Source organism: Xiphophorus couchianus, chromosome 3 (assembly GCF_001444195.1).
Source record: "Xiphophorus couchianus chromosome 3, X_couchianus-1.0, whole genome shotgun sequence".
NCBI lineage: Eukaryota > Metazoa > Chordata > Actinopteri > Cyprinodontiformes > Poeciliidae > Xiphophorus > Xiphophorus couchianus.
In genome coordinates this window covers 3,676,329-3,695,310 of record NC_040230.1, presented here as the reverse complement: position 1 = coordinate 3,695,310, position 18,982 = coordinate 3,676,329, and the positions used below count along the sequence as shown (strand labels likewise).

General features: G+C 39.6%; 1 protein-coding gene across 12 annotated transcripts in view; it reads right to left on the bottom strand.

Moving 5' to 3' along the window:
* Positions 1 to 18,982, bottom strand: part of mef2d (myocyte enhancer factor 2d) — a 116,349-nt gene that overhangs the window by 69,071 nt on the left and 28,296 nt on the right. For 11 of the 12 annotated variants that reach the window (XM_028011033.1, XM_028011017.1, XM_028011039.1 and 8 more), the window contains exon 2: positions 1,904 to 2,286. In XM_028011033.1, the coding sequence (XP_027866834.1) occupies positions 1,904 to 1,957 (54 nt within the window). In that variant the 5' untranslated portion in view covers positions 1,958 to 2,286. Of the gene's footprint in view, positions 1 to 1,903; positions 2,287 to 12,978; positions 13,249 to 18,982 lie in introns of those variants that run through there. The other variant, XM_028011026.1, reaches the window with a different exon arrangement.

Genomic DNA, 18,982 nt, shown 5'->3' with positions numbered 1-18,982 from the left:
TCACTGTGGGTGAAAAACATCAGATAAACAGAAATAAAGCTGTGAAATGCAAGTATGGTTTTGGCTCTGTTCAGCCTTATTTTCTGCTCTTTATTGCCATGATCATACATTACCACACAGGGTATGCAATTACTGACAAACAAGTCACTATGTGATACAAATGCAAACTTTATTACCCATCTCTTTCATAGACGAGAAACAAACCAACATCCTTCAAGAGAAATTGGTTACAGAAGCTCTTTTCCCTCTTTTTTAGAAATATTAACTTGATTCATATTCTAAACCTTACATTGACTTTAAAATCTAAATGCTTCCACTCTCTCTCTTCTCTCTCCATTTTTTATTCATTCCCTTCCCCTCTCTCTCTGGTTTCGAAGGTGGGCACGTCAAATCCATTACTCAATCTGTTCAATGGAGCAAAGCCCATTTACCAGTTGACTCATTTTAGATGGATCATTTACCCTTTCATCTTCTCTGACAATGCCACTGATGTAACGAGGCACTGGGGCAATTTTATGCTTTTTGATAATTTCTGTTGTTTTAGGTGGGTGCAAGATGAGGTGAAGAGGTAAGCTGCTGCATCAAAAGGTGTATTCAAAGAGTCCTACAAAACATGTCTGCAGAGTCATATGACTGAGGGTCAGAGGAGGTAATGTGATCTGCTCTGTGTTAGATTTATCTGAAAGTGATCCGCTGGTTACTGGATGCAGCCGATCGATATGAACACCAACCAGTTTCCAGGCATCAGCCTGTAGATTACAACATCTATAGTAAATCATGCCATAAGCTGTGAAACCACTGCAATTACAGTTCTGTAATTTCTGGACTAGAAGTCTGTTTTTCTCACCATCTGGCTGGTCCAGCGACTTATGACTTTATGATGTATTTTTTAACTGACACATTAAATATTAATTCATACTGACACACATGAATCAAGGATGCAAATATTACTGTCTGGAGATGTGAGAAAAGTTGAATGCAACCTAGCTGCTTAATAATGTGCTGCAAGGCTTATGTGTGGTGCAGGTAGGTTTCCACAACCTGGTTGTTGCCAAAGAGGCGAACATACGACTTCACATGGGGGCTTTTTTGGCATAATCACTTCTCTATTACCCTGCTGCACACTTCACCGTCTGCAGTATTAAAATCAAATGAGATATACTCTGGAGTGACTTTTAGTCCGGAAACTTGTGTGTTTTTATGCCCTACATTGGGTAGTCTTGAAAAACCATTGAAACATATTATTACACACCGACTTCCAGAAATGTAGCCACAATTAAACCCCAGACTATTCATAATCCTGGCAGATTTGGGCTCAACCTTTATGTTTTACCAACTTATTTCTTCTGAATCTAAGTACAGTGGAGCCCAACCATTTTCCGGTTCAGGATTTGCAGATTTTCCATCTACTTTACAGCTAGGCACTACTTTGTGTTGTTCTGACATGTAAGGTGTCAGTAAATGTTTCTGGCCATATCAAATGACAAAAAAAATTAAAGGGTGTGAATAAATTTACAAGGTACCATATGTGTTAATTTAGGAGCCGTTTCAAACTTTTAAAATTGCAAACAGATTAATGGGAATAAGATTAAAGGGAGCAAGATAATTACATCAACTACATTTTCTTAAATAAAGAAAAGGAACCTCAGCTGTGTGTGTTTAGCTGCAGTAAGCAATACATGCATCCATCTGCCAGATGACTTTTCTCCAGCAAGGCTTGATTTTCTTTTCCCCGTCCATAAACACCCATAAAGAGCAATTTGGTGTTAGTGGTTTCTCTAAAGGCTGGATTACTGGACTGAAAGACAAACTGCATTGCATCTTTTCTTGACTGCATCAGTTTAAGATATTAGCAAGCAGTTTGGTTAGAATTTGAACACCGGCTCATTTCATCATCACAAACCTGTCTGTTGCGTTCATCAGTGATCCTCTGAATCTGGATCTTTTTCCTCCCCATGGTTCTGGCGTTGCGATGGGAGGAGGAGGGAGGATATGGAAATGAGTGAGGTCACAGATGGCTGTGGATGTAGTTCCTCCTCTGTAGATGCTTACTTGCTTTCAGTTTGACCTGTTAACCCTGACTCTGTCTAAAGCACCTGAGCAGAGAGGCTTTTCAGTTCAGACTGAAAAAAACTGAAAAACAAAAAAAAGAGGGACAAGGAGGAGAGGAAGATGGGGTTCTATGCATCCAACACCATCCTCAGATCATGGTCCTGTTTTTGCGGGCAGGTCATGAACACTCCGCTGGGATCTTCTGCCCTCCCCTTCACCTCAGCTGGGCAGCTCCTGGAAAACAACATAAAGGCATTCATCAGACTGAGGGAGGGAGACGCAAAAGGGCAGATAGAGGCTGTGTTTGTATATAGTGACCCAATTCGGCTACTACAAGCCCTCACTTTGCCTTAACGCAACATATAATAAATGACATAACAACACATTTGAGAAAACATCAGATCAGAGGAAGATTTGGTTGAATTGGAGGGTAGACTGGGGTGGATCTGTTGTGGTGCTTCATGCAGAGCACGAAGCGCTTGGGGGTCTGCGAGGAGGGAGGCTGTGCTGTGTCAGCTTCATTAGAGGCATCACCGCCACATCACTGATCTGCTGGTCGCCCACGGCTACCGGCTGCCCAGCCTGGGTCGCCTGACACGCCAAATGTGATTCCCCAATCAGAGCCACAACAAAAGAGTCTATGGATGCTGCACATTTCCCGTTTTCTAAACAGTCTTTTTGGATCATAATTTCTCTACAGAAAACTGTTTAACTCTCTGCATCAGGATGGCTGCAAATCCTGAATGGATGGAAGTTCTTCTCTCCGATACAGACTTTTTTTCTGAAAAATTACCCTGACGCGTAGCCAAATATTTGAGAAAACTGAAACATTTTTATATGTTTTGGCCTTTAATCCACACAAAAACAAATTTTGAATCACTAAAAATTATTTCTAAAAACTCCAACCAAAGTGGAATAAAAAAAAAAAAAAACCTCAGTATTTGTGTGTGTACATTGGAAAACAAAGATTTAAAGTCCCTCGCATTATAGTCTGCGACAAATAATGCTCCAATATATAAATATACTTGCTTTAACATGATTCCCAATGGATAATGTCTTGTTTTAAATATTTCATACGCTATTTAAAAGTAGTTCAAACTACCGATATATCTGTCCACTCAAATCAACCTTCTGTTCCCGCGTTTAAGTCCTAACGGGAAGTCGTGGTTGTTTTGAAGCAATGTGATTGGTTTTAACTTTGCGCTACGCTGCCCCCTACGGGTTTGGCATGTTTAAAATAAATGTCAGGAGCATTTTCAGCGGGTTTGTGTGAAAGAAAACTTTTCTAAAACTGATCCAGTGTGTTCAATATACAACCATCTCTGCCACATTGTTTAAAAAATAAATAAGACCTCAGAGCGAAGAAATTGTAAGTCTGCAAAATAAAATGAAAGGGCATTTCTCCAACCATGCGTTTGACAATTCATAAATATGTCGACCAATGAAACAGCATTATGCTTTATTAACTAAAATGAACACTGACCTAATTCCAGAAATAAAAACAACAGAGAAAAATATTTGTCTAATCTATGCAACCATCTAAATAACCATGAATTATGGCTGTTCTGAGATGTTCCATGATGGCAGATTGAAAACAGAACACATTATAAATTCTAATTATCAGAAGCATAAAGCATTGAAGAAGCCCAAAGTGTTCATGAGATTCATACCCGCTCTTGAATGAATGAGACAGCAGAGACCCACAAACGGCAACAGAGGCATAGACTGTTTCAGGCCCTGTTACTACTATTTGTAGTTCAGATTTAAATATAGCAATCTATATATGCATACAGACTGTTTATACACTCTCTATCACACACACACACGCAAACACACACACAGCCAAGCGGCAGCATGGCACAGCTGAAGCCTCTGGAAAGCAGCGAGCACAGACACAACAGCGGCTCCTCGGCGTTGTTTGCTCTGCCTCTACCTGGGGGAGCTGCAGCAGAAGAACGCCCTCTATTTACATCCATTCTCCTGAAACAAAGAACTCGAAACTGTCTGTCATGAGACTGACATTCCTTTTGTGAAGCTGTGGGCGCCGCGCTGCATGCTCATTCAGAGAGAAGGCAATTGGCTAGGCTTAGATAAGATGTTTATGAATTATGCACTGATGGTAAAGAGTGGAGGGAGGCAGGAAGAAGGTGTTATGAGTGTTATGATTGCTGTATCAGGCAAACTTCGAAGGAGAACCGAAGGAACATCTACAGTGAGCTGCAGGAGATGAATATTTTACCTTTCTGTTCATCTTGTGCCGTTTGATTGGCTCAGGCTCGGTAGAGTTCAGCTAAGGTTAATGAATTCTATCTGGATCTCCTCGTTAGTGTCCCTCCAGAAAGAACAAACGTTCCTAACATGTGGGTCATCCATTTTATTTCATTCAGCATCAAATGAAAGAGGGGTAAAAATGGACACATATTTGAGCAAAATAATAACAAGGTGAGTTCAGAGTCTCTCGCGGCGCTTGTTAACGGCCGTGCGGGTGAGGGACTCGCTCCGTTTGCCGTGAAGTTCAAAGGCAGCGAACTGAGGGATTTGTCTTCAGGCGGCGGTCCGATCACACATGAAAAGGCTGCTTTATCTGCCTGGGGTGGTCAAGTTTCGACCTTTTACCCTTCACGCTGCTGCTGCTTTTCGCTTCCCATGTCTGATGTCAGGCAGAGTCTTTGCTCTCGCCTGGGAAGCAGAGAGCCTGGAGTGTCTCTGCTGCCTCGCTGCAGGAACAGCAGAAAGGCTTTGGACAGGGAAAAGATAAATGCTGATAATTAGGAGCCTACAATGGGCCTAGATTAGAACCCTGGGGAACACCCAAATGCGTTACAGCTTTGTTTCTCAAACACTGGAGGCACTGGAGGTATTTAGCTTAATTCTCACATGATGTTTTGGTATCAGCTACTTACGAGGTATGAAGTAGATATGAAGTAGATTAGATATTCTGTAAAGGTAATCAGTCCATGCAGTCAAACAATGAGAAGTTACAGAAAACTGTTCTTTTTTTTATTGCCACTGAAAAGGGAAATAAGTGGGGAAAAATTCAAGAGACAAACTCTTGTTGGAGACAGAGAACTGAGATGTAACTTGAACAATTTCCGGTCTGCCATTTAATTTTGAGAATAAAAATTTGATGTGGACAAAACGTCAAAGACAACCTGCGCTTGGTCTAATTGCATAAATACTATTAAAATTGCAATTCAATTAAAAATAAAAAAATATTAATCCCAGAGGGACATTAACTGTAATTTAAATGTATTCAGTGTTTGCACAGTCATATTGATAAAATTAGACTATGTGTTCCGATTAAGCTCATTTATCAGATTAAAAGTACCTTTTGAAATTTGACAACCTCTAAGTAGACATTAAACATACTTTTAACTAAAGCTATATTTTTGTATTAGAAATGTTTTCTATTGATTTCATAAGCTATAAGTGGAAAATGATCATAACTAACAGAAATAAAGGCTTTCAAACATATATGTATGTATTTAATCTATATAATGTGTTTTATTTACTGACAAAGTTCCTGAAATAAATAGATTTTTCACTAATATTCTAATTCATTGAATGGGTCTGTAGATGATGATGCTGTGGGGACAAAGAATCTCCTGTAGCGGACTGTATTACAGCGGCTCTACAGAAGCCTCTGAGTTAAGACAATGTTGTTATATAACATTCTATCAAAAAGTGAAATAAAGGGAAATAGTCTAATTTTAAATGTTTATATACGATGCAACAACGTGCTTCAATCCATGCAGTTCTGCATCTGAAAGGTTCCCAGTTCAACCAGTCTTTTCAACTGATAAAGAAAATCTGTTGTGGCGATAGGCCGATCAGGGGTTAAGTGATTTGCCAAAGGGCACGTCAGCCAGATTTTTCCCAACCAGTCACAGTTTGTGAACTAGTGACCTTCCCTTTGACAACCTGCCTGGATGTCCTGCAGGCTGAAGCTGCCCTCAATATTACCGATACATCGCCTCAGATGTTTCTGCTGAGGGCTGAATGTGTCAGGAGCTGCAGAGAAGGAGCACAGAGCTGTGATTGAGTCATGACACACACACAAACACACACATAAACAAAACCACTAAATACAGCAGGGGAGAACAGGGTGTTTGGGCTAGACGCGCTCTGCGTCAGTGCAGCATTCTGCTGGCCTGCACAGAAGGGCAAGATGTGATGTAATCAGCTGACGATGAAGCTCTGTATGTAAGCCCTCAAGGACATGAAATGGTAACATACTGAAGAAAGTAATGAGGGATACCTTGAGAAGAGTAACATTTTTAACTAAAAATGTTTTTAACTCACTTTGGTTTTGCTTTGTGAAGGATTTTCTCAGTCTACCACTGGAAACACCTAATAGTTACTTTGTATTTTTATAAGTATATCAAAGTAACTTTACCAAAACTGTTCTCTGAATAATGTTCTCTGAACTGCTTTTTAGAAAAAGAGACTATTTTATTTTATTTTTTTTGTCAATTTGGTAATGTCATCATGTGTGATGCACCTACCACGCCTATCGCAACCCTTCTGAATAGTGATTGATAATCAATAAATACATCAATAACTAAAATAACTCTCTTTTTTGGCCAAAAGTGCATCAACATATCACATTTTTGAAAGCACTTTGATGCACAAGTTTAGGAAAGCTCTAATAATCTTGTAATCTCTTAATTTTCTAGTGGATTTAAAACTACCAGCTCTATCAAGGAGCCACAACACATCGACTTCTTTTATGCTCAGTGCTTCTTCGACTGAATCAAAAAAAGTTTACCCAAAGTAGTTTGAATGTGCCAAAGTCCTTAAGAGCTACATTTAGAATTGGTCTGCCTTGAGAAAAAACAGAAATTGTTATAGACTGATAAAAGTCAGACTACTCTATTAAAAAGTTGTGTTATTGGTGGTTCCATTTAATAACTGGTTAAAATTGGATTGCTCAGTAATGTGGTTAATCCTGACCCTGCTATCTGTCCTGTTATGTGTGTGTGTGTGTGTGTTTAGGTGTATGTGGAGCTTCCTGAATGTCCATCCTTGGCTACCCAGACTGTGTTAAGTGTTATTGGAGCAGCCTGGAGCACAGAGATAACAGCGGCCTGGTATTTGAGGGGAAGAAAGGTGCTGGTGAAGGCAGCGCTGCCACAACAGGGAACCAGTGAGAAGGAAATCTCATGTTTTTTTTTAGCTCAGCAGTGATAACCAACATCTGCCCAAGCAAACCACAACTGGCACCACCTTTAATGCACGCTGCATGGCACCCGATCTCAGTTTATAACCACACTTATAAATCTGGTTCTTTACTGCTTAATGGAAACAATCTGAAATTCATTCCTCGTGCATTTCTGTTCCACCAACTGAGCTGAGAAACAAGGTTTCAAAAAATAATCAGTAAATAAAATCAATCTAGAGATCACAAGATAAATAAAGAGCTAATTTAGGCTTAAAAAACTCAAAGTTAAACTCTCAGTTAATATGTTTGTAGATTGAAATGAGTGGGATATTCACATTTAATGAATTTAATGCACTGCAAAATTAACCAGTCCGAGACAATGAAGGGTAAAATGGTCACTTGATTGGTGCATCACTCTTATGTTGATCCAAAATCAAATTGCTTAAGTTTCACTTACAAAATGCAACAACTTTAGTGTCTTAAAACCTCTCATCTAGACATCACACAGAATGTAAACTGAGACACACCTGCCATATGTCTGAAATTAGTTAAAAACCCCTTCTTCACAAAGCTGCTTATTGTGTCATTTGAAACCGTTTATTGAAGTGGACATGTCTAGAGAATATTTTGAAGCCTAATTTCAAGTCAAAGTAATAAAATGTTTCCAATCAATGCATTTATTGAATAGTACCAGTTATTTCCAAGATAATGTTCAATCAACTTGCAAAATTTAATGTAGTGTATTTTCCTAAAGGCCAACTGTTTCTGTAAGAGAAACAACATCAATCTAAAGTGCAATACACTTCATATAGCATTTAAGCCAAGCGTAGAAAAGTGTCCAATTAATGAACTTTGGAATAATTGATTGCATTGCACAGAATTAGATATGAAGAAATTATGTAAGCTAAATGTCCATATCAAATGTCAGGCCTTGCTGGAAAAAATATTACAGAAGCAATATGCAACTAGTTCAGGGATTCATATTTCAAGAAGAGGGCATATCGTCTGGATGAAGCAGCTGAAGCCATGACCTCTGCAGCAGAGAGTGAAAATGACTGATCTCTACCTCAGCCTAGTCTGGGGTTGGGAGAATCAATACTTCACCAATAATAATTCATAACTCAGTTTTCAATCAAACAGGTCTGACAGGATGGAGAAAACATAAGACAAATAATGCAACCACAAGCTCCCAGCGACTTCACATGAAATGAAATGAGCAGGAATACAAGGTTATGGTTTTACTAGTTATGATGAATAGATCCTTTTTCTTTAAAATCCTGCAAAAGCATATTGAGTAATTATCTTTTCAAAAGATGAAGAAACAAAAAGACACGTTAATGGATTTGATGCTGACTGAGTCACAGTCCATGAGGTTGAGCTTAAAGTGCATATACTATACTATGTTGCAAGCATGCTGAAAACCCTCATTTGACCCAGTGAGGCTCAGTTTGTGGCCCAACCTTGAGGGTGTTCTGCCAGCGCCAGCTGTATGATATTTACAGCCTGTTGCCTCATGTTCCCGGACGGCCGTTGGACACAGTTCACACCACACTTGAGCTTCAGGTCACCAAGTAGGCATGTTTGCAATAACAACAAAACTCTATGGTTGAGTCGGTGGTAGGAGCTCCAGCAGGTGGAGCGAAGGCACGGCATTGTGGAAAAACCACGGAGGGAGAGAAGCTGCTGGCCTGACATCTGAGGCCTGGCTAAGGATTGTGATTATGCTCGTACATTTATGCTGCCAATCCTGGCAGTGGAATATGATCTCTCATTCCCTCTCTTCCTTCTAACCAATCATGGGTAGGACTTTGGAGAGGTGGGCTGGTGCACTGCAAGGGCAGCACTTCAGAGGTGGCGGTGATGGTGGTTTGGGTGAAGGGTTGAGATGGGATGGGATGGGAGGGGCAGTAAGGAGATCTGTGCCTCTCGGCTGGTGAATTACACCCGCGCTGCTGGGCCCAATATCAATACTTCAGTGCTCCCAACCCCCAGCACATACACAAACATCTGCAAGTAAAGGCAAGAAAAACCTACAAACCTACCCTCACACACTGAAAACACAGGGTGCGCTTACTGTCACCGATCTGTTGTTTGTTTTCACAGCCTCTGGCAATTATGCAACAGAAACACCTGATAATACCTCATGCATTTTAGTGCACACAAAGGTTTATTTTGTCCAGAGACTGAAAAAAACATGCAGAAGACATTGGTTCACAGGCCAGATCATACTTCCTCAGTCGTTACCTGTGATTATTTATGTTTTTATTTTTTGGCCTCAGAGACTTTGTCACTTCTCCAGTCGTGGTGTAACCTGACAGGTCAAACCGCATAGTCAACACAGGTAAAGGTGAACACAACAAAACATACTCAACCACACACCTTTCCCTGAAACATGAGCTGATTTGAGGAGAAAGTGGAACAATAGAGGGGGATAACAAAGAGCAGTACAAGCAAACATGCTGTAATTTGGAGTAAACAGAGGTAAAGTATGTAGATTTATTGCTTAAAATGACCTCATCGAAAGCCAAAATATATTTAAGTACTGGCAATACAAAATTCTAAAAACAATACAAATGCCTGAAGTACCTCCGAAATGAAATGTTTGAATTGCACCTGTAGTTGATTGCACTTGGGGAATTCATCAATTGGTCAGTTGTGGTCTTACGCGCCAGCAGAATCATATAAAGATGTCCAAACTGAGAATTAGGGTTAATTTTTAAAATATTATTTAGGATGAAGTTCTCACATTTTGATGGACTGTGTCAAAGTTCCAAGACCAAATGTCTGGGACAAGTGCGGTTTAAATCCATTTTCTTAAATTTGCAAAGAACTTTCAAGCAATAGAAATATTACTTTACACCTACAGTTTGTATTTTAACTTCCTTTTTTCAACAGCCCAAATCATATTTTAACGACACAAACATTTCCTAACTAATGCTTCATAGCCATATGTTCTGGATGCACATCATACATGCATGTGTCTGAGAATCCTAACTAAATGCATAATAAATCAAAGGTAAAAAAAAAATTATATTTACTTTGAACTATAAATCAAAAAATGCTTCTGACATGAAAATATAATGGAAGTCATATGTGAAACTTAATATTTGGGTCATTGTTGCTCCCTGTGATCTGTCTCTTAAGGACAAACACCTTCTCAGTTTTTCTCAACTACAACTTTTTCCATTACCTATGAATCTCAAGCAGCACAAAAACAGTCTAGTGACGAACAGAAATGCAGTCAATACAAAAGATCAATGACATCAATGGTGACACTTTATGAAAAAGGGAACACCCGCACAAAGGTATGCCATTACCGGCTGAACGTGCTCTCATGTTGGACGCCTTCTACAAAAGCCAGACAGGCAAGATGAGGACTACCCAATGACGTCTTTAAAAATAGCTTTTTATCTAGAGTACTATCGGGTTTATTTTCATGTATGCAGGTGAGTGGGAGGAGGAATGTTGACGTTTTGGCCAGAACAGCAGTACCTGCATATTTGTCATGTTTATCACAAATGTTTCCTGAACTTTATCCGTCATTAGTTGTGAAATGCAGACTGTGCAAGTATGTTGGGAGCCGCTCTGGTGCATACACAAACATCTTCTGACATACTAACGTTCTCTGATGAGAACATTTTCTGTTTTTTGGGGGTTTTAAAGACGGAAACAAAAAAAGATCTTAATCATGATATGTGCTTTTTGAATTTTCAGGTATGACATCTTTCAGCAAAGAGGAATCCTTTAATCTGGCCACAAGAGAACCATCCAGGGTGGCTTTGTTGTCAAGACACACTTCAAAACAACTGTCTAGCAGCTGCTTGGAGACCCACAAGTCTGTCCACACAGAGTAGTTTAAAAAACACACAGGAAATAAGGCAGCTCAAGAACACATAATATAAAAGAAAAGCTATTCCCTTATATTATGCCAGCATTAATTCAAATTTCACCTTTCAAAAGATAAATGGAGAACACAATCCTGTGATTTCTTCAGCTTTTGCTTCTTTTTCACACTGAAATACTTCAGATCTTCAAACTAACGTTAATAAAGAAAAATAAGTAAAACATTACAATTGCAAGGTGTGATTTTATTTGTTAATTATCCCTGCCCACACCTCCACTCATTCATGTTAAATATTTTATTAAAGATTAACAAGATTGAAAAGTTGAGTTCAATTTCACCAACCTTTCCCAACAGTGATTACTAAAACAGAAAGTATGGCAAAAGACCTACAAAAGGAACACATCCTAGCCTGATCTGAATAGAATTTGGAAGAAAAACAGTGTGGAGAGCCCCATAAAGCCATGTCTGTGTCTTCAAAACTCCATGGATCCACAGTGACTTGGCACAGTGAGTGGTGCCAAGTCCACCAAGATTGATCCAAGAGCACATTGATGACCCATCCTGCAGGTCACAAAAGAATCCAGAACATCTAAGAAACTGCATGTCTCACTTGCTGCAGTGAAGGTCAAAGCTACTAGTGATCCATAAGAACCCAAAGGCTTCCCTCACATTCCCAAAAATAATGTGATCTACCTTCCAAGTAGAATATTTGGAAGGTGTGGCCTGTCACACAGAGTGTAAAACCACCTCAGCATTTCTAGTTGTCAAACCTGGAGAAGAACATTTGTGACCTTAAGCACTAGCTCACTTGGACTATTTGGCACCATGATTGGAAAACACCAACAAGTCCAATCTCTAAATGGCTCCAGGAAAAACATAAACTAAGGTTTCAAATTTGCCTTAAATCAAACTGAGATGCTATCATGATCTTAAACAGGCAGCTCATGCTTGAAAAGACTCAAATGTGCTCATGTGCTCCTTCCACAGCTAAAGGAAAAACTCCTTGCCAGTTATTCTAAATGCTTAATGACTGTTGCCACCAAGGGTGGCACAACCGGTTATTAGGTGTAGGGTGTGACTAATCCTTTATGTAGGTCAGGTTGGTTTAGCCTATTGATCCTTGTACAGTGAATAATATTTTTAAAATGTCATTTTGTATTTAGTCAGGTCATCTTTGTCTAATATTTAAATTTGTCTAATAAAGTGAAACATTTAATGGAAATATTTAACAGCCCCGTACAGTTTAATAAATTGTTAACCTGGCATGCAAAGATCAATAACAACCAACAGAGTTCTGAAGACATATTTCTTTGATAGTGTCAAAGTATAAACAGCTTCATCTATTCAAGTGGCATTAGCATTCAACCACAGAAAACACATATGTCTATTTCAGCTCTCTTATATGTGAAAACATTCAAAGAACAGTCAAAGCTAAACAAGTACCAAAGACATTGCTGGTACATAACAATATTGATCAAAAAAGGAACATGCGAGACATTACAAGCCACACAGAAACTCAAGCATTCACCGATAAATCACAACAAGAGCTTGTGATCTCTGCTCCTCAGTGGATTTGAGGCCAGGGTCGGTGTCAGCTCGGTGGCTGACGATGTTCAACAGGCCACACAGTTAGTCACCTCAAACTCCATACTATCTGCCTCATAAAGTCCTCAAGGGCGCCAGCAGCCCACCACACCACTGACACCCCCGAGGGACTGATAAGCAAAGGCAGAACTTAACATATTTCTAAGAGTCTCTAAGAACTTCAAAACAACTGAAAAGGAGCAGAGAGTGTATCATCCCTGCCATGGACTGTAAACTTTTATTTTAGAGAACAGTTTTGTTTACATGGATTTAGGTGAGGCCCGGTTTATCTCAGTTCAAAACAATGAGGTGAAACCCACATAAGAGTCTGTCTTACCGACAAAGAATGGACCAGCTGGGACAAAACAGAAATACGGGTTGTCCAGTTCCAGGATAGAGGATAGTTTTTTTTCTAATGGTCCAAATATAAAATATTAAAAATCAAAGATCACAGAAACACCGTCCCAAATAGAAAAAGATAAATAAAAAAACGGTCCAAGTCAGAGCAGCACATGTGCTACTCTCCCACCAACTGCTGAGGTGACAACTGCTGGTGAAACGCCTCACTCTGGACGGCCCAAATTACTCCTCTTACCGGACACCCCACGCCACCAGCAAAACCCCATCCTCTGCCGTTCCTGCTTCTTGTTAGCCCCCCTCTTCTTGGCCACCATCCATCACAGTCACACAGCACATTAATCTCCTCCCGTCTCACCGGTAAACCCCTCCCAGGCCGCCCTCTGTCCTAATATGCCTTCAGCAACTGCCACCAATTCATCAGTGTCCATGAAGGCAAACAGGGAACCAGTTGATAAACTCTTAAAACATTATTAAGCCAATTTACTTAGAAACTTGTATTTATTAGTTCTGCATTTAACAATTGGTCAAAATATATTAAATATCATTAAGACACTTAAGTCATATTTCATTTCAGAAGTTTCAAATTAGTAGAGCTATGACACAGTAACTTGCTTAAAGAGTTTATGCATTTTTAAGTTCTAGAGCAAAAAAAAATGTTACAATTTTTTTTCCATTTCTTTGTGTTTTTGGAAGATGACTGGATAGAAACAGGAACTTTCTGTGTACACATGAGCATGTGTGTGGCCTGAGAGTGACGGGAGCAACTACAGGCATCCAGCTCAGTGTGTCAGATCCTCGTCTGCACGCCAATCTATCCCTTACACACATGTGTGAGAGTACATCTTCCATTTGGATCATGAGCTGCTGGCAGCAGGATGGCAGCTGCCTACATAACTTTTGTTCCACTGGACCTTTAAAGGCCAGCCACCCCTTCGCTTTAACCTGACCCCCTAAAATTTACACACAAACAACCACACACACACACACACACAAGGCTTGCATGCTCAGCTGTCGGGCAGTTCAACATGCTGGTGAGGTCTTGTGCTGCTCAGCCAGAACTTTCAACATCCGAATTTCAAAACTACTCCACTTACTTAATCCACTGGAGGCATTTGTCATCTGATGAACAGTCCAAAGCTGCGGAAATCAAGAGTCCCCATGACGGATTGGAACTCGAATCGATACCGGCAGATGACTACAAGCAGGACTGTAAAAGGAGAGAGTGGCTCTCTGCAACCACTTGCGACAGAGAAGGAACTTCCCAAGCAATGAATCTCAGTCCGAGCCCTTTCCTGACCTTGAAGTCTCCAAGGGGGCCTGAAGGGTGTGGGAAATGGAAGGCCAGGAGTCTGCTAAACAGTTGTGCCTCAGAGTTTCCACTCAACACAGCAAATGAACGTAGGGACGCAGGCACGTAATTGCCAACCCAAATGTAGGGGATGAAAATTCCAGAGACAAACATCATCTGGAAGCAGAAACTAATATGATGAAATGCACGCGAAAGATGCGGGTGTTTAAAACCTGCCAACAAATGGGAAAAAATATACATTTCGTCAAAACTCATCAATCAGAATGTCAGAACTCTCAAGACAAAATTGCTCCCACAATAAACAAGAGCTCTCACATGGCCTTATCTCTCTGCCCGTTCTCAAGGTTTTCCCCCCTGCTTGCCATCCACATTTGTCATCACCGTGCACGACTGCCGGGGGCCCACCGTGTTCAACACACGGTCTTGGCCCAAAGCCTGAAATGGGGATCTATGAGGCTACCTCCGCTCATCTTGGCAGAAACAAAAGCATTCGCCAAGACTGTGTGGTGCTGGCTACGTGTGGTGGGGATCCGGCTCAGAGGAGAGGTGGGGGAGGCACAAACACTGAGCAAGGAATATCTTTTCTTCTACAGAGCAGTGAGGAGAAGCTGCTCCTTTGCCCACAGGCAAGTGTATTTATGTTGAAAGGAATCAGAAGAGTGCATAAGCTTCAGCTCTTGCGATGATAAACATCCATTCGTGTTGGTGTAAATCCTCGACAACAGTTGTGGAAAAAAGGCAATGAGATTATATTTTTCCAACAGTTTCACATCGAAGGTGTTCCACCTAAGTGATGAGCCATGCCAAGCAAACTCAAGAGTGCTTGTTAAAGACAAGCTTATTTGGTAGTTTGTCTTTGTGCTTAATGACTAATAGGTTAGAGAATAAACATGATATGCTTTCAAAAGTCTGACAGTGAATACCCTGATTATGCAAATCTATTTCCCTCCAGAGGATGGGGTAAATTAAAAAAAATGACAAAGCTTTTCTCTGGTGTGGCACCACAGAGAGTGTTCCTCTTGTGTGTGACCTACATTGTTGAGGAATTCTCCACGTTTTAGTCACCCTCTTGACAAATCTCACAGCATAACAAAGCTAAATAGATGAATATTTCAAAGAAAAAATACACTTCTAACATGGCAGGGGTGCTTAGTTATCCAACAGCAGCTTAAAAAAACATTTCATTGATTTACTTAGTGTTCAAAAAGTCTTAGCAAATCAACAGATTGGCAGCCCATTTTTATCCAGTTTATTTAACTGAACAGCACTGTGGCAGACAGTGAATACACAGCATCATAACCGTTAAATATCTTTTAAAAAGATGTGATTTTTTTATTGTAATAAATTTGAGACAAAAACATGAAGGAAAGGCAATGAGATTACATTTTTCCAACATTGTTTCCTAATTGTGAAATCTTTGACTTCACTAAAAGCCATGAAGAAAAGATAATAGATGGCCTAAGTCACTGGCAGCTTTTAAAAAGGTCAACATCTTTAAAAGATCTGTTGTATGGAAGGAACAAACTTGACAAGACCATAGTTGGTTCCACCCGGCCGTTTGGGTCACGCTTTGAGTTTCCATTCATCATCATGTCCTCGGGGCCCATTAGTGAAGACGGGGTCCTTTTGTTTGCTGCAGCCACAGTTTTGAGATTTAGTTGATAACAAACATGGTCTTGAACTTAACTCCCAGAATGTTCGCATTGTAGTCTAAATATACAGCTGTGAGTTGGTCATAGCAAATCATTAGCTGTAAACCATTTTCTCAAATCAATTCTTCTTTTGTTTCTAAAAACACTGCACACAAAAAAACAAGGTTTTAGTGTGTATAGGTTCAACAAGTTGTTGGAAACATTTCACAGACATTTTGGTTTATTTCAAAAAGTTGGCATTCATGCAGTTACTGCAGATTTTTAGCTGGAAATGTGTGATGCTAATCTTCCATTCAGCCCCATCTCAAATGGTGCTCAATTAAAATAATATCTGGTGACTATGGAGGACACTGGAGTACAGTAAAATCATCATCATGCTCTAGAAAACAGCTTGGTATAATTTGAGCTTTGTGACATGGTGCATTATCCTGATGGAAGGACAATGAATAAACAGATGGACATGGCCAGCAATAACACTCAGGTAGGCTGTGTTGTTAAATGATGCTCAGTTACTAATGGACTTGAACCGTGCCAAGAAAATGTACCCCACACCATTTTTCAATTGTAGCCTCAGTTTGCTTTTTTTGAGTGACACCCAGTGTTATCATCTAATGCTCATCTTCTCAAAGATTTGACATGTTGTGTGATGAGCGGTGTAATTCTGCATCCTATGAGTTTTTGTTAGAGTTGCTGTTTCCTTTTTTACATCTCAAACAATCTGACCATTCTCCTCTGTCCAATGGGTATTTTGTCATTTTCTGGAGAACTCAGAGAAGGTGCAATGGAAAAATCCCACATCAAATCCCTTTAATACTGAAATATTCACATTAGAAATCAATGAAATCCCTACTTTTACCCTCTTCTGAAGCTCATTTAGAACCAAGCAAGTGATCTTTACCACATCTAGTAAAAGGTAAATGCATTGAGTTTCTGCCATGTGATTAACTGATTCACTATTTGTGTTATTAAGCATTTGAAGATGTGGGTCTCATAACTTGGCCAGTGGGTGTGTATTGTGAACATGATTTGAGAATAATTACTTGTATTTTTACAATGGTCTCTCATAAATTTAGATTTGGTTTCATCCACCACAATGCAATGTTTTCAATGACCTTTAATGACATAAGGTAATAGATAGATTAGGGTGGAGGGGAGAAGCTATATGATTGGCTGCTAAGGCTGCAGCAAGTTTTCTGAGTTAACTGAGAGAGGATGCACAGAATGTAGTGTTTGGAGATGGAGGTTCAGCAGTAAAGCTACTAGCAAGATCCAGCTAAAAAAAAGATCTGTTGAAAACGAGATCACTTCTTTTTTTCTGCTAAATTTTGCAAATTGAACAAGAGGATTGATAATTTGTTGATTCAAGTACAATTAAAGACTCCCGAGAATCTGTTTTTGACTGGAAGTGTCTCTGAATCCAGGTTGGCACACTAGCAATGCTGATAAAGGAGTTATATTCACTTTTTAGACAGACAGCCCCTGCTGGTTGGACATGACAGGTGGGCTTCCCTCCCAAATACTGTTTGATCTCCTAATATGTGAAAAGGACGCCAATTACCAACATCCTCCACACAAGAGAGGAACAGTTTTGCGTTATTGTGTATTTTTGATAGATGGAAGATGACAATAAATCCCTTGTTCATTAAATGCACAAGCTCTGGCTCCACATGTAACAGAAAATATTTCCTTTCATAAATTGTTAAACCATTTGAAAAAATCAAGTAGAGGCAAGTTTCAATTGTAATATTTGACAAAGTCAAAGTCTTTAGAAAGGTCAATATAAAACTTGTTTCTAACTGCATGAAATAAGTCCTCACTCCGAGTCAGTGGAGGTTTGGCATCTTCCAATCCCTGGAGCTGTCACAGCTAAAGGCTAAAGGTCAAGAGCAGCAAGACGAGCCATAACAGACGCAGCAACCTGTTCCCTTCAACTGTCTCCTTCAATCAGACGCCGCCACAAAGGCTGCAGCCGTGGCCTGCAAACACTGAATTCCATCTGTCCCTTCTTTCATTTATCACAAACATCTAATAACAGTAAGATCAATAAACAACTTCCAATGTCAGACAAAAACCCAGTTTCTACAAACACAATATATACATTCTTGTACACTGTATACTTTTCAGATGTGTTAATGTAGTTGTAAGCCCTTCTCTCTTCCTGCCAAGCGAGTTTAAGTAAAACAGAAGCTTGCTGTGTTCTGCTAATTAAAGCTCTGCGATAGTTTCTTTGCCATATTTTAATCTATCAACTAAATTAAAGCTGTAAATCACTCAACACCTGTGACTCCCACGCCAACCTGACCGTCTGGGGTGTAGAAAGATGAGCTTACACTAGGGAAAATAAGAGCCGACGTGTGAAATCAAGTTTACATCAATGTCAGTTTCAAAGAGCTGTTAAGATGGAAAGATCTGGAGGAGGAACATTGTCTCTTAAATGACCAGTCTATTCAACAAGACATCTTTATTATTAACTCTGTTCTCAGAGCTGCCTTCCTCAAACCTCTAGTGATGAATCTTATTGGTTGCTAGTAATGCTGATTTGGGAATTTCATTATAGTAGAGCAATCAGTGTAAATTAATGCATAAATTAATATCTAACCACCAGCTGAGTGAACAGGTTTGTTTTAATCAGTTTAGAAAAACTTATTTCATGGACTCAATATCGCTTTATTGGGAATGGTTTTCTTATTTTGACATGAGTCACCTGACTCGGTTATTAAAAGAATCCCTGAGGTAAAATCTCTGATTTGACATTTTCTTTAATTCACAAGACTGCATACTAAGAGACGATATTAGGAAGCAATGCAATATGATAATAATGATGCAATGATATGACTTGGAATGAATAAAGACATAGGCTCCTGACAAACACACAGTCATTTTCAATAAATTAGAATATGTATTCTGATGAGGCTCATTTGCCAGATTAAAAAAACCTTTTGAAAATTGACAAACTAAGCAGCTATATATATATATATATATATATATATATATATATATATAAGGCTATATTTCTGTAT